Source organism: Callithrix jacchus, chromosome 3 (genome assembly GCF_049354715.1).
Source record: "Callithrix jacchus isolate 240 chromosome 3, calJac240_pri, whole genome shotgun sequence".
In the NCBI taxonomy this organism is placed as follows: Eukaryota; Metazoa; Chordata; class Mammalia; order Primates; family Cebidae; genus Callithrix; species Callithrix jacchus.
The window spans coordinates 9,021,874-9,043,176 of NC_133504.1; the positions used below are offsets into that span (position 1 = coordinate 9,021,874).

The 21,303-nt window shown below is 38.4% G+C and overlaps 1 protein-coding gene across 17 annotated transcripts in view; it reads right to left on the minus strand.

The window, feature by feature from the left end:
- TENM3 (teneurin transmembrane protein 3) overlaps positions 1 to 21,303 on the minus strand; it is a 651,969-nt gene that overhangs the window by 436,736 nt on the left and 193,930 nt on the right. For 13 of the 17 annotated variants that reach the window (XM_035292578.3, XM_078366204.1, XM_078366203.1 and 10 more), the window contains exon 3: positions 15,926 to 16,204. The exons of the other annotated variants lie outside the window; for them this stretch is intronic. In XM_035292578.3, coding sequence (XP_035148469.1) covers positions 15,926 to 16,204 — 279 coding nt within the window. The remainder of the gene's footprint in view (positions 1 to 15,925; positions 16,205 to 21,303) is intronic. 17 annotated transcript variants of the gene reach the window in all.

Here is a 21,303-nt window from a genome sequence, read left to right on the forward strand (position 1 = left end):
CTCTGGACACGAATAGATTACACGCAACAACAGGAAGTTTACTCAGCAAATTTTATAATTAGGCTGCGGCTTTAACTCCTGGCTTTGTCACTCAGTATCTGTGTGGCCTTAACAAGATATTTAGATTCTCTCTAAGCCTTAGTGTTCTTTCCTCTGTGAATACGGATATTACCGCTAACCTCAGAGGATGGCTGAAAAGATCAAACATAGTACGTGTTGAGTAAAATCCAAACACTTTCTCTGCCTCCATCAACTTCTCTGCCATCTGGATGTTCATATAACAGTTTTTCTGAAGAACAAGAACAAGAACATTCACAACCAAACTCTTAGCAATTATCATTGGAAAGGTCAGTTACAAATGACTGTTTTCGAAATGCTTCTGGACAGTAATGACATTTGCTGTGGGGAAAGTCAAAGGATTTTGGAGGGAACACAAACTGAATCGCAGAAGCAGCATTGGTTGGAGTAAGAGGATGTTTGTGAGGGAAAACATGATCAAAATAGGAGAAAAAAATGTATCTCATGGAAAGGGTCAACAGACACTCTCCTACACTTCTTCAGGAAAGTAAATCTTGCCTGACAGCTGTCAACTATGAATGGGCTGCACATTTCCTGCAAACGTCTCACAATATGGGGGAAGAAACCAGGACTCCGGATATAAACATGGGCAATATTCTTTTTTTTTTTTTTTTTTGAGATGGAGTCTTGCTCTGTTGCCAGGCTGGAGTGCGGTGGCACAATCTCGGCTCACTGCAACCTCCGTCTCTAGGGTTCAAACAATTCCTCTGCCTCAGCCTCCTGAGTAGCTGGGACTACAGGTACATGCTACCACACCCAGCTAATTTTTTTGAATTTTAGTAAAGACAGAGTTTCACCATGTTGGCCAGGATGATCTCGATCTCCTGACCTTGTAATCTGCCTGCCTCGGCCTCCCAAGGTGCTGGGATTACAGGCATGAGCCATCACTCCTGGCTCAATATTACTTTTTTTTGAGACAGAGTCTCACTCTGTCACCCAGGCTGGAGTTCAGTGGCAGTTTCAGCTCACTGTAACCTCTGCCTCCCAGATTCAACTGATTCTCCTGCCTCAGCCTCCCTAGTAGCTGGGACAACAGACATAAGCCACCATGCCTGGCTAAATTTTGTATTTTTTTTTTTAGTAGAAATGGTGTTTCACCTTATTGGTCAGGCTGGTCTCAAACTTCTGACCGCGTGATCCACCTGCCTTGGCTTCCCAAAGTGTTGGGATTACAGGCGTGAGCCACCACACCCGGCCTTACCTGTGTAATAATATTCTTGTCCTGGGCCGGGCACGGTGGCTCACGCCTGTAATCCCAGCACTTTGGGAGGCCGAGGAGGGTGGATCACGAGGTCAAGAGATCGAGACCATTCTGGTCAACATGGTGAAACCCCGTCTCTACTAAAAATACAAAAAATTAGCTGGGCACGGTGGCGCGTGCCTGTAATCCCAGCTACGCAGGAGGCTGAGGCAGGAGAATTGCCTGGACCCAGGAGGCGGAGGTTGCAGTGAGCTGAGATCGCGCCATTGCACTCCAGCCTGGGTAATAAGAGCGAAACTCCATCTCAAAAAATAATAATAATAATAATAATATTCTTGTCCTTTAAAGAAGAAACCTTCACCTCTAAATAGGTCCCTTTACGTCAGTTTTTATCCCTTTTAGAGATCAGTTTGGGGACACACAGGTGAAACTATGACAACACTTCAAAACAACACTATAGAGCCTATGCTCCTCTCTGACCTCCACACTCATCTTTTGATATTTTGAGATAAAATAGTAAGAGCCCTCTATCGGCTAATGGTATTACCGATTCAGGAAGTTAGTTAGAAACTAAGCTACTAAGGAACTAACATGGAAACCCTAAAGATGTGAAGGTGGACAATAAAAGCTGCTGCTTTACGGGATTAAAGGGCCCACTGGAAAGGACATCTGCTGTGTCTTTAACAAGCCGTCTACAAAACTCAATCAGCTTGATTTAAAATCTTAATGAGGATTGAGACTCACAGGTGGAGGGGACTAGGTTTACTCTCACAATCCAACAGCCTCCTTCCACACACCGTCCTGCCTCCGATGCTCGAGTTCTCAGGAGGTTCCCGTGGAAAGTATATCAGCTCCAAAGCCTCATTACGCTGTGGTGAAGTTGAGTACAAAGTAAAGAATACAGGAAATCTATTTTACGTTGTGATTGTTCTGAGATTGGGCAGGAAATAACTAAAATGTATGGGGACAAGATATCCTCAGACTCTGCTCTTCAATCGCTAGGGTCTTACTCTAGCAGCAAATTAGTGCACCTTAGAGTATTGGAGTACAGGTATCTAAAAGTTAATTTGACTACCATGCTGCAGTATTTTTACTAGATACTGACTGAACATTGAATTATTAGATACTAGCTGTAGTATTTTATTAGGTACTGACTGTTCTAATGAATAAGTCAGGAAAGATGGAAATTTTTTTTTTTTTTTTTTGAGACAGAGTGTAGCTCTGTTGCCCAACTAGGGTGCAATGACAGGATCCTGGCTTACTGCAACCTCTGCCTTCCAGGCTCAAGAAACTCTGCCTCAGCCTCCCAAGTAGCTGAGATTACAGGTGTGTGTCACCACACTTAGCTAATTTTTTGTATTTTTAGTAGAGATGGGGTTTCACCATGTTGGCCAGCCTGGTCTCGAACTTCTGACCTCAGATGATCCAACCACCTCAGCCTCCTAAAGTGCTGGGATTATAGGCATGAGCCACCATGCCCAGCCCCATTTTGAACTAGATTGGCTACTGTCCACTGTCCATCTTATTCTATAAAACTATTGTTTTCCTTTAAATCCACATTGATTCTGGGGGTTCGATAGCACTTTTATATACTATATACTATTTCACAAACCTCAGTGTCGACTCTTCTGCACTATGACTTTATGTAACCGTGCAGATGACGGTCTATTTTAACTATCTTTCTATGGCTTTTCCTTTTCTCTCTCTCTCTATTATAGAAATATTTCTCCAGGTTCTACAGTCAAAAGCTTGGAGTCTTTTTTGGCTAAGGACTCTTCTTTTCTCTCATTACAGAGCCCTGTCGACACTGCTACAACTTGTTCCTTCCGCTCTATTCACGACGTAACCCCTTCTTATTTCGTAACGGATCTTGACTCATCAATTCCAAGCTCATCCTGATAGAATCCATTCCTTGTTTAATCACGTCTGAACTCTGCTCTAGGACACAGACTGGCCAGACACTACCCATAGAGACAGTCTTAGACCTCTTGGCATGACGTTCACACTTCTGCATAAGTGGATTCCACTGAACCGTCAAAGTTCTCTCCAGATCAGGTGCCCTGCTTACAATACTACCACTGTTTTCCCTGGTTGGTTCCACTGCCTCCTGGAGCAGTTCCACATGTAAGCATGTACTACTCTCCTGCTACTTAAACAGATCTTATCATCTTTCGAAGTCCTGCTCGACCTACAAATTCTGCAGCCTTTCCTTTTCTGAATCCTCATTGCTTTTCTCTTCTGAACGTGCAGTTTAGCAACGTATTTCATCTAATTGTTTCCTTGTTTTAAAGCCCAGTATCTACAAGCCTGTAAGTTTGAAAGCAAAAAAAAATTTTGTTCCTTAAAACTATCTCTCAAAATATGTAATATAGGGATTAAATGTTATGCTTATGTGCTTATGTAACCTGACTTTTCACAGGATTAACACTTTATTTTTACGGAAAAATAGATCTTGATAACGGCTTCTGACATCAAATCTAACTTCCAAAAGCTTCTTTACTTCTGCTTTTCTACTCTTACACTTTTTTTTTACAATGCCTGAAGGTCACACATTACATTGCTAGTGGCTAATTGTGTATTCCTGAAAATATTTATTTTTAGTTAGCATTCTAAATCTATCAGAAATCAAACCTCAGTTTAGTATCTAAACCTATTGTATTTCACAAATCCTATCCCATTTCTTTGCAAAGGTTTGACTGAAGAAATGTTTACTAATGTCTCATTACTGAGATATAAGTAGATTAACATACATTTAGACAAAATGAAGTATTCCCTACTTAAACTTAAATGACATTTACCAAAGTGGACAATGTAAAAAAAATTAAATTCCTACTTCAACTATTACGTTATAAAATTCAGATGGATTAAATGTAATATATATAATATACAGTAAATATACTTAAGGATATAGACATATAAACAAGGGAAAAATCTCATTATATATATATTATATATATATTTTTTTGAGACAGAGTTTCGCTCTTGTTACCCAGGCTGGAATGCAATGGCGCGATCTTGGCTCACTGCAACCTCTGCCGCCTGGGTTCAGGCAACTCTCCTGCCTCAGCCTCCCGAGTAGCTGGGATTACAGCCACGCGCCACCATGCCCAGCTGATTTTTTGTATTTTTAGTAGAGACGGGTTTTCACCATGTTGACCAGGATGGTCTCGATCTCTTGACCTTGTGATCCACCCGCCTCGGCCTCCCAAAGTGCTGGGATTACAGGCGTGAGCCACCGCACCCGGCCAAATCTCATTATATTTATACATATAAATGAAAAAATATAATTAGTGTTTTCTGTAGAGTGAAATCGATATTTTAAACATAAAAGAGGCCACTAGTAAATAACATTACTGATTTGACTATATTTTAAAGTTTGTAAAAAATCCTTTATATCAAAAATACCTTAAAATCAAACAGGAAAATATTTGCGGAATATTAAGATCTAAATATTTACAAATAGATTAAAGGTTAACAGGATTCATATAATATAAAAACTATTTGCAACTTAATAAAAAATATAACCATGTCCATAATTAACTATATCTCTAGACACACACCACATAATAATGTTCTGATCAATAATGAATCACATATATGACAGTAGCCCCATAAGATGATACTACCATATTTTTATAATATTTTTTCTAGGTTTAGATACACAAATACGTACCATTGTGTTACAATTGCTGGCAGTATTCTGTACACTAACAGGCTGTATAGGTTTGTAACCTAGAAGCAATAGGCTATACCATGCAGCCTAAATATACAGTGAGCTATACTATCTAGTTTTATGTAGGTACACTCTATGATGTTGACACAATGACAAAATTGTGTAATGATGCATTTCTCTGAACATATGGGTTAAGTGACACATGACTGTATCTATATCTCTATATACCTCCTGTCTCTCTTCCAACACTCTATGGACTGATGAAAAGAGATTTACCTCCCATTGCTATTTATCCCCTGCTTTATGTTTTTCATTTATTCAGTAAGGATACAGAAACTTTGTGGAAATGAACTTGCTAGTCTGAACTGGAGTAAATGCAGAACTTCTCGGCACTTGGAATCTGCAGTAAAAAGTGTACAGGCAGCATCCAGGTAGACTTTAGGACCACACATTAGTGCTAAGCCCCAGCTCATTTACACCTGTTCTTCACTACTGTGAAACTTACACCTACATCTATGAGCAGAAGGCCCACCTAAGGAGATGTTTATATATGAAAGGTCCTGTAACCAAAGCTGTCTCATCAAGGCTACATGTGCACAAGGGAGAAAAAGCAGAGTCACTGTCCTGGTGTCCTCGAAGTCCATGTCTGCCTTCAGTTTTCCTTATATCCTGGGTGACCCATTTCTTCATACATCCAAACAGAATAATGGACAGAGGCATGAATTGGCAACTCACAAAAGAAGAAACACAAATGGTACATAGATGTGAAAATATATTCAACTCATTAATCAAATGAATACAAATTACAGCAAAGGTAAGACACTGTTTCATCTGTCAAACTGTCAAAAATCTAGAGCATGGAAACACTCCCTATCATGCCCTGGGGGGAAAGGCACTTTTGTATACTGTTGGGAGTAAAAATTGATACAAGCCTTTTTGCAGTGTATTTTGACAGGGTGTATCAAAAGCTTTAGTTTGTACATGCCCTTTGGCTCTGAAATTCCACTTCCAAGAATTTATCCTAAGGTAATAACAGAATTAGAGGCAAAGATTTAGCTGCTGAGATAATAATTGCAGCATAATTTATAGCAGTGAAAGTTCAAACCTGGATGTCCAAAAGTAGCAGATACGTTAAACTATGATGAATCACAGCATGAAAAAAGTATTATGTTACAAAAAAAAAATCTAATAGTTTGTGGAAACATATGTCAAGACTGAAGTTGCAATTTTTATTTTTTTAAAAATATATACACATACAGATGAAGAATAAAAGTGGCCCATTAAAAACTTAAATCTAATTCATTAAAAGTTCATTAAAAACTTAAATCTAATTATATAACTTTATGTTTATAAACATGTATTTTGCTTATAAGCAAAAAAGATTGTTAGTGCAAAACTATGTGGCAGTTACTAACGTGGAAACTTACTTCTTAGCTATTCATGTAGACCTTAGGGTGAAGATTATACACACACACATATATATGCACATATGTGAATATGGAGATATACATATTCATATATACACAGAAATATATGAATATATGCACGTACATATATGAATATGAACACACATTCATACATATACACACACATATATGAATATATATATAAACATCACACACACACACATCAAGGATCCAGGAAAGGAAGTAAGAAGTTAGCCATGTCCCTGGAGTAGCGTTGACAGCACTCCTATAGTTCTGGCTCCAAAGCTAATACCTGTTTTCCATTAGAATCTGGAAGTGCAGTTCCAGTTTTACAGTTGTACAGAATTATTTCAAGTAAGATAATCAATTTTGGAGAAGAATGGACTTCCCCCACCAAACCTTCTGATGACGTGGACTCTCGGTTCTATCAAATATTATCAATCGACACTACCCTGACTTGAAATTGGTTATGATTTCAATCCAGCTTAGACAGAAACGTCTTTTTTAGTAAACTTTGTCTATAGCGAACATGTTGTGAGATGAAAAGTACCACAAAAGATAAAAGTTTTGAGGGAGTCGCAGTTAGCTGCATTCATACTCTGAGGATCCCTTCGCTCCTGGTCTCTCAGAGGCCAGACACTTTCCATTTCCCTTCCGTCTTCTCTATTCCACCTTCCCCAAGCTGCGCTGCTCCTTCTGTTTCCTTATGAAGACGCTGAAATGTCTTTCAACACACAAATACCTCCATCCCTGAATTCCCCAGCCTCGCTCTCTCCTTTCTTAGATGAGATTTGGAAAGGATAACCTCCACTTGCTGGTGCCACATTGAAGGTTTTGATTCAACTCTGCACCTACCACAATTTGACTTCCACACCCATTACACTTAAATTATCCTCTCTGGAAGGTTTTTTTAATCTAAGAGATGGGATCTCACTGTGTTTCCCAGGCTAGTCTCTAACTTCTGGGCTCAAGAGATCCTCTCACCTCAGCCTCTTGAGTGCTGGGACTACAGACATGGGTACTGCTGTGCCCGGCAACTTTTGGAAGTTTTTGACTCTGCTGATCACAGTATGTCTCTTTTGTTGTCTTTTGTCAATTAATCTTTCGGGTTTTTTTTTTTTGCATCTATAAAAGGTCCTTCTTCATTTCTTTTATTGGTGTTTCATCTATACCTTTATGGTAAATATTGGTGAGCTTAGAATTCTAGCTTGACTTCTTTTCTCATTCTATTTGCTTTCAGATATATATATATAAATATAATATATATATTTATATATATATACATAAATTGCCTAATAAATTACTGCAATTTGATGGCCTACAGACACCTCAAACGCTATCTGTTCTCATATGAATTACTAACTTTACCATAAACAAAATACTTTAACCTGCCACTTGGATTACACCACCATTCACCGAGTCTCTCATGTTGGGGAAGGCAGTCTCTTTAAATGTTTCTCTTCTCCCAATTAATCATCAAATCTTGATTCTACTTAAATGGGTCTCCCTTTCCTTCTTGGTTTTTGTTCCAAACTTTTCTATTTCCCCACTTTGATAATGACAATATTGCCTAATTGGCCAATTCGCTTCCAAGTTTGACTTCTAAGTCAATTATTTTTTCATTCAACAAAACCTTCATTTCCAGACTCAGGTTATTAGGTGAGATGAGCACAGAGGTCCAACTATGTCCCCAGGGAAGTTGCACTCTTTGAGGAAAGGCAGTTAACATTCCACACTGCTTTCAGGGTACTCCGTAAAATGTAAGCATGACCAGAGTATTCCTCTGCATTAAAGTCCCTCAGAGCCTCCCCATTACCTGCAGGAAAAAGTGCAAATCCCTTCGCATCACCATGAAGACCCTTTGGGTCTGCTCTGGGGCTGCTTGTGCAGCCTTACGTGTTCCACGCACCAAACTCCATGTGGCTCTTGGAGCATTCCCCAGGGATGCTACACATTCTCCTTTGCTGTTCTGTCTACATCTTGAATTTCTCCACATCCTCAGGCTCTGGTTCAATGCCACTTCCTTCCTTCTGTATGGATCATTGTTTCCTCTCCTGTCCCCAGTCTCTGCTGGCAACAGTCAACTCTGGGCTGACATTGACTCTGCATATTCTATTGTCATCACGCTAGCCACATTAAAACCTAATGACATGCCTACTTGCCAGTTTGCCCAACCAGCCTGTGAGCTTCGAGACATCAGGGAATACACCTTACTCATTTTTGTTTTTCCAACTCCTGGTACAATATTCAGCATTTATTATTTGTTGAATGAAGACTTAGTTGATACACTAAATAAGAAATCTATTCAATAAGTTACACTCAAACTTTATTCAGTTTTCAGGTTCTGAGTGATTAAAGTCAAGGCCATAGTCATCAGACATTTTTAGTTGCTCTTAAGTGTATCTGCATTTCTGTCCATTTTAACATGCATGCTAGGCTTCACATTTCATTTGTGTACAGCCTATGTATTATGGAAAACAATCTCAAGACAACTGACAATTATAAGAGAATTTCAATATAGTGAAGTTAGTATTCAAACTATTCAGTAAATAATATGCAAGATAATCATGTGTAAAATTGTACGTGTATGTAATGTTAATAAACAGTTATTATGACTTGAGAAGAATATTCTTTAAATAACACCAAAAAATCCCCCTCAGTTAGTTGCTTTTCAAACACTTGAATGCCCACAGAATGGCAAACAAACTAAGGTTCTATGGCTCCAACACTTATTTTTTCTATTTCAGTGATAATTACATCAATAAACCTGATTCAGCACTCACTGCCATTCAATTCATTAAAATAATTTTACTGCTACCACTGTGATTTTTCAAGGATATCAAAAACACATTCAAAAATCAAAATAGCATACATCATCAGTTTTGATACGTTCATAGCATGCTTCACTTTAATTTCAACTCTACAACTAAAAGAACATTTAGAATTGAAGCAGAGACAGCATATATTCTGTATACTTTAAACAAAAACACTTAGTACACAAAATGAGTCTAAAAGAAACGGCAATTTCCATGTGAAGAGTAGCAGACTGCCAAGCTTTCTGAAAATCCTCTTAGAACAGAAAAATATAAATGTATATAAATACTTAAGTGTATAATAACAGCAGTGAACTTTAGAGTTGATTTAGTTCTAGTTTCATAATACTAAATTTTTTAGAATTTTCTTTAAATCATAAGTTATTATACTAAAAAGTGACTTGCACATACCCATGAAGTGAATCTATTTCATCCTTAAATGAAACATGGAAGCTTTTGCTCAAAGAATGACAAGTCACTACTGAAACTGTAAATGTACATCTATCAAGGAAACGTAATTATTTTTCTATATTAGCAACTATTTGACGGCATTTTGCGAAGCAGCACTTTAATTCTGAGCTTGATTTAGTAAGCCCACTGAAATATTACTTTTGCTATTTTTGACATTCCAGTGCACATAAAACATAAAATATAATTTATCACGGGAGACCATGCCAGAACTGACCATCACATGCCGGAAGAGGGCCCGTAGTGAAATTTATATTCAAGTTATAGGTTAGTATGTGTAATAGAATCTCGTAAAATTAGAATAACACTGAAATGCCATGTGATTCTTACAGCAACAGAATTCTATTTTATGTCTTTCAATCCATGTCTGAAGTAGGCTCACAGAAAGGTTCCTGGATAAAGTTGAAGGAATGGAATTATGCTAGTGAGGTGAGAAAGTACACCTCTCTTCAAATCATCTTCAGAAAACGAAGACACTACCCCTTCCTGCAAAGAGCCGGGAGAGATATGCGTAGGATTCTACGCCATAGTCCTAGAATCATCACAGTTACACGGCATAGGAGGCTAGCAGTTTCTCACAAACACTCCTAGAATGTAATCAGCCCTAGAAGACCTACAAGACCGTCTGTTTCCTCACTCTCTCACCTACCCGCGGCTACTCAGGAAGAGAACGAATGGCACTGCCCTCTTTCCAGAAAACACATTCTGCCTGGCATGGAAATCTGGATTGCAAAATAGCTGAAATTCTGTTTAGAGATTGATGAAAGCGCTAACGCTACAGCCGTTTGTCAAATTGGTTTAAGGGGTACACCTTTTTCCTATTAAAATACAACGATGTGACTGTATCTCTGCATAGAGAAAGTAGACTTCTAAAATACTATTTCAAAGGACAAGTAAAATTGGTTCCTTGAAAAGTGTTTCAGCTGTGCAAAGCAAGTGTCTATTCCATTTAAAAAGACTGCATCTTAATGTTGTACCCTTATTCATTAGCCAAATCAGCCCATAACACTTCAGTATCATGCACAATTAATGTGGCATTAGTGGGGTCCTACAACAGGTACACTGCTTAAGCCCAGGTGAGAAATGAAGTCTTCTTGGAATGATTTATTTCATTGTGTGAACTGATGAGCATCAGTTAAATTGCCTTTTAATTGACCAGCTGTCTAAGTAACATGCCTTTGAGGGAAACACTACTTTTGAAATTTTCTTTGGCCAGGAGGGGAAAGAGCATACTAAAATCTTTGAAGTCTAAGCCATCAGACTAATTATTAGCACCATTCAATGTACGTTCATTTAATTACAGTAAATTAAAAGGGGCGTTGGGTTTTGGAGAAAAATAAGAGAGTCAATAAATGGTGACAGAAATTCCAGACTGTGCGAATGATTGGTGCCCTGTCTGGAAGACAGCGTTAGTTCTCCTCCATCCTGCCAGAACACTGGATGACTGCAGCCCTGGGGCGGGTGAGCGGTAAGAAAGGAGAAGTTGGGGAGAGGAGGAGGGGCTATCTACTGTGGTCCAAACTAGGTAGGCACTTGGTAGTGTTTATTTAACTACATCTTCATAGCCACATAAAACAGATATAATCTTCCACCTTTTACAAATAATAAGGGCACACACTTAGACGGAACTCAATAGATGCCAGGAACTGCGGTAAGCACCAGACATACCTGAACTCATTAAATTCTCAGAACAACCCTAAACTCATACGGCTGTACCCTGTTTACTCGTATCTCTAATTTGCAACATGGAAACCACGGCACCGGAAGGGTGAGAAACTTGCCCAAGGTCTCAAAGCTGGGAGGTGGTAGTGCCCATAGGAAACCAGGTGTCCCGCCTCTGGGCATCACATTCGCATAGACCGTGCTCAGTGGAGGCTCTCAGGGTCCTGAGTCATGAGGAGGTGGAGAAGCAGTGCCACTCCTCCTGGCCTGCCTTACATCAAAGGTCCTTTCTCCAAGGGGGCGCTAATGGGCTGAGGAGGCAGGAAGAAGGAATTAAGACTCCAGCCTGGGAGCTCCTCCTCTCCAGAACTCAGCACGCAGCAGAAGCAGCAGACAAAGGATGCAAGAGTTGACAACTCCCTGTCTAGGTGATTCAGGGGGTCCCTGTCTAAGGGGATGAATGAAAGAATGTGAGCCCTGACCAGTGTGATTCCGAATCCAGCCACCTGTGACAACGTCACACTGCAGGATGACAAAGGACAATGGACGCCCGGCTGCTGCTGGCAAGCGATGCACACGCAAACTATTTATTTATTTAATCACAAACCTAACTTTATTACATGTTTTTCCACTTATATTTCTTTACAAAATATCTTCAATGTCCCGATGACTTCTGGCTCTTATTTCCTTGACGCAAGGAGCAACCCTACCCTTCTTTGGATTTTCTGCACAACTTGACACTCAGTTACTCTCCATGCAAACATTTTTAAAGCTTAAAGACTGATGTTTTGAAAAGAAAAATAAAAAGTTCTTTGTTCCTGATATTTAAATAGGTATTTGGAATTGAGGTCAGATGACAGCGCTTGCAAAGCTGGGTGGTGGGATTTCAGTCCGGGGAGACAGGAGAGACGCCTACAAGAATCCACAGCATACTGAGAATTCTGCCTTTAATCAGGGTGTCCCATCACACTGATTTTATAACCTTCCAACCGTTTTTACACAAATTGCCATTCGTAGTTGATCCCGAATCACTGCCCCTCCAGAATTTGCCCTGGTGCATGGCAGCTCACTACGCAACAGTCAGTGGGTGCCAAGAAAGGGTTTCTCCCACATCCTTCATTTGAACGAGATTATTATTTGGAATTACATTCGAAACTCAGTATACTATAAAAAATTTTTTTTCTCAAAATTCTTTGTAACAGCAAATCCCTATGGCTGTTAAAAAGTTAGTTTTGCAAAAGAATAAATCTTATCACTTGTTTTGAATCTCAGCTAACAGAGAGCCCTGTGACATGGTCCGAATGTCCTCTTACTCTTGTGGGATGCTCAGGCCATCAAAATTTCATTAGCCTCACAGCAGTTCTAGCACCTTCTTAACTTGAACTGTTGGCCTCTTTATCGATAAATAAATGAAATCTAATCCCTTTCAGTGACTACATTCTTCTTTGAAGTTGTAAGTAGAACATCAGGCGTGCCGCTTGCATAATTTTGCAATGTTAAATAACATTTTTTTTTTTCCTGGGGAAAATAGATTCATTCACAGTTATTTCAAATGAAGAAAACAGTCTAGGAAAGCTCCCATATTAAACCAGATGAAAACACATCAGCATCTGGTTCTTAAATTAGTTTCCCTTTGGTGAGTTATTTCACCCATACCCTTCGCTTTTCAACCTTTAGTGATACAATAGAACTTCCAAGGATACATCTCAAGCTAGTCCAGAAATGAATAAAAGTCGACAATGAAAAGCATTGAAGAGTCAAAGGAAAATATAACCAGAAATCAGCTTTTAAAGTTAGAGCAATTTAAAATTCCTGAAGATAGCAGAATTGAATTATTTTTGTAACTTTACATTAGAATTACTTGACTAAAAGTGTTAATATAGGTAAAAATGTGAACTAGTTTTGAGACTGTTGTTTATAAAGTTGTTAGAAGAACGTATATATGACTGCAAATTTCACTTCATACAACAACTCAGCTTAAGGAAAAGACACATCAATTTTAATTTCCAGAAAAAAATCCTTAATGCTATTGTTTAATTCCACAATTCCAAATTATAAGATCTGCCAAATACTTCAGAAAATTATGCTTCTCCATATCTTCATATAATTAATTACATTAAATGATATCTTGTTCCTTCTAAGTAATCACTGAACTTTGAGCAGAAATAAATTAACCTGAAAAGTTTCTGTGGACATATGTTTTAAATATATGAAAGAGCCAGTATTCATTAAGACAACATATCTATTTTACTTCCTCTTTTGTTTCTTTCTTTAAACCACTCTCATTGGGAATTCTCAGACCATCAAAACGTTGTTTAAAAGTACAACCACAACTGAACCTTCAGAAAAAGAGTAAACACAAGTTTAAGTCATCATGTTGCTGAACTCGACAAACACTGCTTTTGACACTTTATACTTTTAACTTGGCTGACCTGTTTACTCTTAATAAATGCTGCCAAATGTTTTGAATTTCAAGGCAAGGCCCTTGACGCTCTTCCTGTCTCTCTTCATTCTGCTTCCTACCCACCACTTGGAGAAATTAAAGACTGTAACTTTTCTTGCCTTTACCTCACTCAAAGAACAAGGTCTAGTAGATTCTTGGGGAAACAAGTTCTTCTTCTAATTAATTTTAATCCATGCAAATGGAGTGGGCAGTGGTGTGAGAAACTCACAAGTCTTCCTTCCCTTCTCCATAACATTTGGATATTATATATTGTTAGCTAAAGATTACAAAGTTTATATTTTCCGGAAAGAAAAAAAAATACATGCGTTTGAGAATTCACCATGAGATCCTTTTAGCAGATGTATAATTTAAAAAATAATAAAATTAATTCATATTTTACCAATACAGATACCATAACAAGATACCTGTGCTATTAGAAAGTAAGAGATGCTGTAAGAGTTTTGGGTGGAAAGAGCAAACTGACCCAATGTTAATAAATATTTGCTAGATAAGATATGGATGCTCTATGATAATTGGAACTGATCGCATTACCCTGCTGCATTCTAGTCTTCTATAACATCACAGATTTTATTGTGTAATTTAAGAAAATTAAATGCTGGGTGCTGCCTTAGAATATGACCATTGTACCTGCCATTGCTCAAGAAGTGTTATGTGAAGTGCAGCTGGACGGGAAGCAATATTTATTCAAAACATACATATTTAAGGTTAGTGACTTCTGAATCCACTACGAAAATTGATATAAACACAGGATTTACTAAGGTGAATGGATTGGCTGAGAGAAATGTTGGTAGCCTGATTCTAAGACTCATTTTGTCAAAATAACTGTCCTTATTTCTTCTTTTGAGTTGAAATAAAGCCAGTCTCTACCAAGAACTGAAACTTCCAAAATGAAGATATGGAATATATTGTTATTATTTGATCTTGACTTTGGTTTAATGCACTAAGATATTCTACATAAGATAAGAAATTGATTGTATTGGCTTAAATTAGACCCTTTCTCATGAATAGAAAGAAAACAAGGAATAGGCACTGGGTACCACTTCCTCACACTGACTTGCTGAAACTGGAAGATAGCAATAGTTCCACTTTCCTTTTACAAAGCAAAGCTGGCAAAGTCACCCAATAAATAATAAAGTTGAAATGTCATTGATAAAACAACCATTTTTCTTTTCAAATGTCATGCAGTTCTTCCATTTTAATTTTCTCTTTGCTTGTTGATGCATCGGATATGCACAGCGTTAATAACCGCCCTGAAGACTACAGTAGCAAGTACACTGTTCATATTAAAAGTGGAAGAAGAATTTTGTATTTGATGCATTGCTGCTGCTGCTCCAATTCTTCCTAGAAGCAGCACTGACTAAAAATTAAGTTTTCTTCAAAACTTATTATTGCATACAAATTGACTTTTTAAAAATTATCCTGCATTGGCAATAGGAAAAAAAGTCCCAATAACTTATAAAGACATTTTTTTTCTTACACTATACAAAGCTGCTATTTGGATATCCTAAAATCCAATTTTTATGTGTAGATTTAATTGCATAGTAATCCAGTCCCCAAAGAACATCAAAGGCCACTCTCCCCCTCTTTACCAAGATTTCAATTGCTCTCATCAACTAGTAAGTTTAAAGCATGATCAAATTTGTTCTTCAATCACTTGAGCCCTGTTAATGAACTATTCTGCGTGCTCACTCATCCATTCTAAGATTCTGCACCTTCTTTGAGATATCTTCAAGAGGAATCTATAAAGACATCTGTGATTGCAAGACAGCTTTGGGTAAACTTTATGAACACTTGCTTTGCTGCCCCAGAGGACAACAGGTGACATGACCCAAGGTAAGTCAAAGCTAATTTTTGTTTTCTGTAGATGAATAAACTATTTTTCAAAACTATAGCCAACACGTCATAGACTGCTTGTCTAATTTAACAATCTGATGTCAAATATTGATTTTTTTTCCAGGAAAAAATGCATTATTCAAGGACATTTCTTGGGTTCTACTACATTAAAAACAAAATGGATGAGAAAGAGAGAAAAAGAAGGATGGGAGGAAGGAGGAGAGAAAGAAAATCATCCCCCCTGGACTAACCAAAACAGACAGAAGCACTGAACGCCAACATTATAAAGCAAAAAAGGAAACTTACCGTTCTCACTGTCGGACTTGTTTTCGTGCTCCGTATCTGTCAGGGTGAGGGCTGAGTTGGACCGACTTGATAGGCAGGAGCTGCGGCCTGATTTGACCCCCCTGCCCCAAAGTCTCATGGCATGCTCTGGGGACATCACTGCTTCATTTTCAGTATCGGCATCTGACCCTGCACTGATAGAGTAACCTCTGTGGGGAAGCCCCATTTCCGCACAAAATGCCAGTCCTCTTCGAGTTGCTGGTTCACAAACTCCTAACTGCCTTAGGGTAAAATTCTGTCCTAATTAGGGGGAAAAAAAGATAACAACTAGTGAGTACATGTTCAGTGTTCATTTCTTTTATTTATTTATTTATTTATTTATTTTAAGAATCTCTTTCTGAAATAAACACTCAAGCATTCAGGCTTCTTAGGGATCAGCACCAGGCATTTACGGTAGCGTCACGTGGCATACCATCAAGTGAGTGCAATTATGGGAGGCCGGCGGGGCCCCAACTTAGAGCTCCTTAGTCAACTATTTAAGCCCATAAGCATCTCCAGAGAGATGGACAAGTAAAGTGGCCCCAACCATGAGAACTCCACCCTGAGAAAGGATTAATGCAGTGACACAATTTTGTTTAGCAGACCTGTGAGGCAATAGAAATTGTCAGAATTATTTTCTGTGTTCTGGCTCCAGTCTTAAACAACAAAATTTTCCCACCCAGATGTCACTCCTTTGGAAGAGAAAAGGTTCCCTTCAAGGATAAGTTATTCATACAGTAGAAACAGGAGTTTGGTCATTCTTCTTACATTTTCTCACCTTAACTTAGCAATCGATATAACACACAGTATTTCATATATATGTACGTGTATGTGTATACACATTAGATTTTGGAGTATTACGTCTAAAAAGTTAGCTGCACATTTTGTACATTTTTGACTTTCTAGGCTTTCTGCTTTAATACATACCTGAAAACATCTGTATTGATCAGAGTAAACCAATCTTTGCAAATAAAGTGCACTCTAAAAATAAAGTGGGAGTATTATGTATTTAAAAATTAATGATAAAATCAAGTTCCCTGAAAAATAAATGGCTGTGAACTCTGCAGCCTTTACTAATAAATTGAGCATAATAAAACTCATGACACTGCAATAACTTAAAGCAAAAGTGTTTAAATTAGGTGACACTTTGAAAAGACTGCTGTTATTAATGACTTTTCCAATCCTGTATTTATTCTGGAAATTTCACGTTTTATAATACTGTGGATGATAAGAGTGAGAAAATGTTTTCTGGTAGTGCATACATAAAGCTTTTCCATTTCTTGTCTCTGATTGACATGGTAAGAGTATGAGATTTAGGTGCCAATCAGAATCAAAATATATATAAAGAATAACAACACACAAAGACTGATTTAAATGCTACTGTCTCATAACCAAACCTTTTAAGAATATTAAGCATTTATATTACTCATAGTTTTGATGTCCCTACTTCTACCTCTTAAATCCGTGAACATTTTAATGCTTATAGGCTGATATGAGAAACATACATTACATTTTTTGAAAGAGGGTATTATAAATTATTTGTGATAAAATGATAACATGTTGAATCTTCTCAGAAATAAATCAAACCTAATGGACAATGCAGTAAATACTGGGTTGTAAAGATATTAGCACGCTCAGGCCTCCGCACATTTTAACTAGTGTGGTTAATTGCTTTATTGCCTGTGGTCATATCAGAAGTTGGAATCAGCTTTATCTCAGTCAGACTTCCAAATGGATTCCGACAATGACATTCATAAATAATGGAAATCAGTTGCTACAGTTAGCTGCAAATCAAACTGTGCTTATCAGAGAGATGTGAGCAAGTATCTGAACCAAAAAGTATGTCAGAAAAAGAAGGAAAAGAAGAGGAAAAAAGGAAAACTGGCCTGCGCATTGAACGGTGAGAAAGTGGGCAAGCTCACTGAGATGGGACACAGGATTGTCAGTATGTTAAAATCATTATTGCAGACTATACTTACGAAAGTAAATCTGAACAAGGTCAGCGTCCACAGGGACAGTTAATGGAATTGTTGCGGAAGAGCTTAACCACCGCTATTCACATGTCACTTGTAACATAGAGAGGACTCTAAAACATCTAGATATTGCCATCAAACATGCTAATTTTTCAAAATAAGAATGCAAAATAACTTTTTTTGAGATGATGTCCTGCTCTGTCCCCCAGGCTGAAGTACAGTGGCTCTATCTCGGCTCACTGTAACCTCTGCCTCCGGGGTTCAAGTAGTTCTCCTGCCTCAGCCTCCTGAGTAGCTGGGCTTAGCAGGCACCTGCCACCACACCTGGCTATTTTTTGTATTTTTAGTAGAGATGGGGTTTCATCATATTGGCCAGGCTGGTCCTGAACTCCTCCTGACCTTGTGACGCGCCTGACTCAGCCTCCCAAAGTGCTGGGATTACAGGCGTGGGCCACCACGCCCAGCCCAAAATAATTTTTAAAGAGGGAAAAATAAATAAGATCTTCTGCATTCTTCCTCTATTTTGAGTGGTGCCCACATTCAGAAATAAAAAGAAAGGAGAAATTAAAAGACAGTAAAAACTCCCTTCCTAATCTCTACAATGTGGCTTGAAACATTTTCCATGTGATTGACTTTTCACACTATTGCCATCTTGATGCAAAAATCTATGAGGTGAAGGAAGCAGAAAACTGCAATCTTTATTTGTTATCTAGGTATGTAAACACAGTCACTTTGCAACTAAGTACACAACACATCATCCCTATGAATCCACACGTGTATCCCAAACTCTGTAAGCACCTGACCCTCTGAAGTCAATGTCTTACAATGATTCAAAACTCTCCAGGTTTGCTTCTGAAATGAAGCTGCGATGCAAGCATGACAGCAGGAATCCCTGTCAGATTTCCTTACTGAATTAAAGAGTTTGTTTTAGTTTCCCCTAGGAAAGAAAACTAAACTTGGCCTCACATGGACCCAAGTGAAAGTCACTAGCTCTGTTTAAGTCACTTTACACTCTATTTTTTCAGGCTTCAGGCCTGTCATGAGTTGGTTTAAGAGATGGTTTATGTAAATGTGACTCACACTGAAAAGGGCTAAATGAAAAAAAATGACTTGAAAAATAAACACCTTGACAAACGTAATTAATAATCACAGGGAAGTGTATAGTTTAGAGCAGGGAGAGGGTCATTTTCAACTCATGTTCAAAGAGCTACACCACCACCAGAGTTGAGTTTTACTTAAGTAACTGCTTTTATTCAAAAATATCCCTACTCCAGACCTCTCTTAGTGCTTCAACCTCTATTGTTGTCAATTCTCCTCAATGGTTAAGAATTTTTTTTTTTTTTTTTTAGTTTACTGCAAACACCCCTAGAAAGATCTAACCTTAAACTAGAATAAATTAGTCTATGCCGTTATTTCTTGCCATCTAGCAATGTTTAGCAAGACAGGCTACACTTATGGAAAACATCTGCAGCTTTGACAAGTACAGAGAAGGTGGAGAGAAGAAAGCTCCCTGACTGGAAGAAGAGGTATAGAGGAGGGTGGGAGGACTGAACTGAGCTGGGCTTGTAGTGGGGAGGGTTTTATGGCAGTGCAGAGAAGTGGGAAGAGGCAGGAGGACAAGGCAGCCAAGACGCCCCTGGGGCCAGGCTGAACCCTGGCCAATCCTGTGTAAAGTCAGTTTGGCTTCAAGGAACAATACTTCATTCACATTTTCCATGTTTTCTCTAGATTGGAAAAGCCACGTTCTTTGCAGTAGTTCTAACATTGCCTTCATTTCTTTCTTTGGCTTTAACAGTCTTTATATTAATTCTGTTTGGCCAAGACTGGCAAAATAAGTATTTGTCTCCTGCACGCTGAATTTTGGTAACCTTGATTAGCAGGGCCAACAAGAGTTTCCCATTACAATTTGAAACAGGACCAAAACAATAAATTGTAGCAAGAACAAAGTATACCTGAGGATGGAATGCACTGTGATTAAAAGGCAAAGTTGGCTTGGATTGTATTAGGCATTTTTGTTTTACGGCACTCAAAAATGTGAAAATCTAGAAAAGGAAAACTGAACAAACACAACCTTGGTGGGTTGTGTTAGTTTTTTTAAGTTCACATTTTAAGAAAATGAGTGAGGGTATTTGACAAAGTAGAAAGGATGGCATAAGAACAAATACTTCAAATAAGGTTGGCACATAGCATAGCTCCCTCTTTAATAAAAGAAAAGGATTGGGAAAAATGGGTTAGCTATTCGTCCTTTCTGTCAGTGTCTATAACCTAGTCAGAGCAGTGAGGGATTTTTCAGAACTGCAATCAGAGCGATGTTCACTAATGGGCAACCCATCTACTATCACTTGCATGAGAAAAAGATTCTACCCAAGGGGCAGCCCAGAGTTACACAGGATGACGAAAGCACCCTTCAGGGAAGGCATTCTCCCATCGCTAATGTCTGGATTACTCTAATGTCTAGATTTTGCTTTCTCTCATTCTCTCTTGGTCTCTTGTTTGTTCCTTTAAAAAAATAGCTTTATTGAAACATAATTCACATACCACAAAATGCACCCATTTAAAGTGTACGATTCAATGGTTTTCAGGATACTCACAGCGTTCTGCAACTATGGCACATTAATTTTAGAACATTTTTATTACCCCGAAAAGAACCTCATATCAATTATCAGCTACCTTCTATTTCCCCTTATCCCTCCCACCCCCAGCCCTAGGCAACCACTCATCTGCTTCCTATCCTGGGCATTTCAAATAAAGAAGATCCACAATATGTGGTCTCTTTATTTGTGTGACCGGTTTCTTTCACTTAGAATAATGTTTTCAAAGTTCTTCCATGTCATAGCATGTATCAGTACTCCATTCCTTTTTATGGCTGAATAATATTCCACTGTGTGGACACACCATCGTTTATTTATCTACTCATCAGTTAATGGACATTTGAGTTGTCTCTACTTTTTTTACTATTATGAGAATGCTTCTCGGAACATTCCCGTACAAGTTTTCATATGTACATATGTCCTCCTTTCTCTTAAGCACACACCCAGCAGAGAAATTGCTAGGGCATATGGTAACTCTGTGTTTAACCTTTTGAGGAACTGCCAGAGTGTTTTCCACAGTGACTGCACCATTGTAGACTCCCACTAGCAGTGGATGAGGGTTTTAATCCTGCACATCTTCGCTAACACTTGCTATCATCTACCGGTTCTCTTTTATACCACACTTTACATAGAATTTGGAGTTTGCAATAAGGGCTTAAAATATAGGTCACTGGTATTGAAATTTAGAGGGCAAACAAGAACCACTGGTCCCTTGAAAAGCAGCTGATTCTGTGAGTCTGGCAAAATAAGTATCAGACCAATAAAGGCCGAGGCAGGGGGAAAGGATTACCCCCAC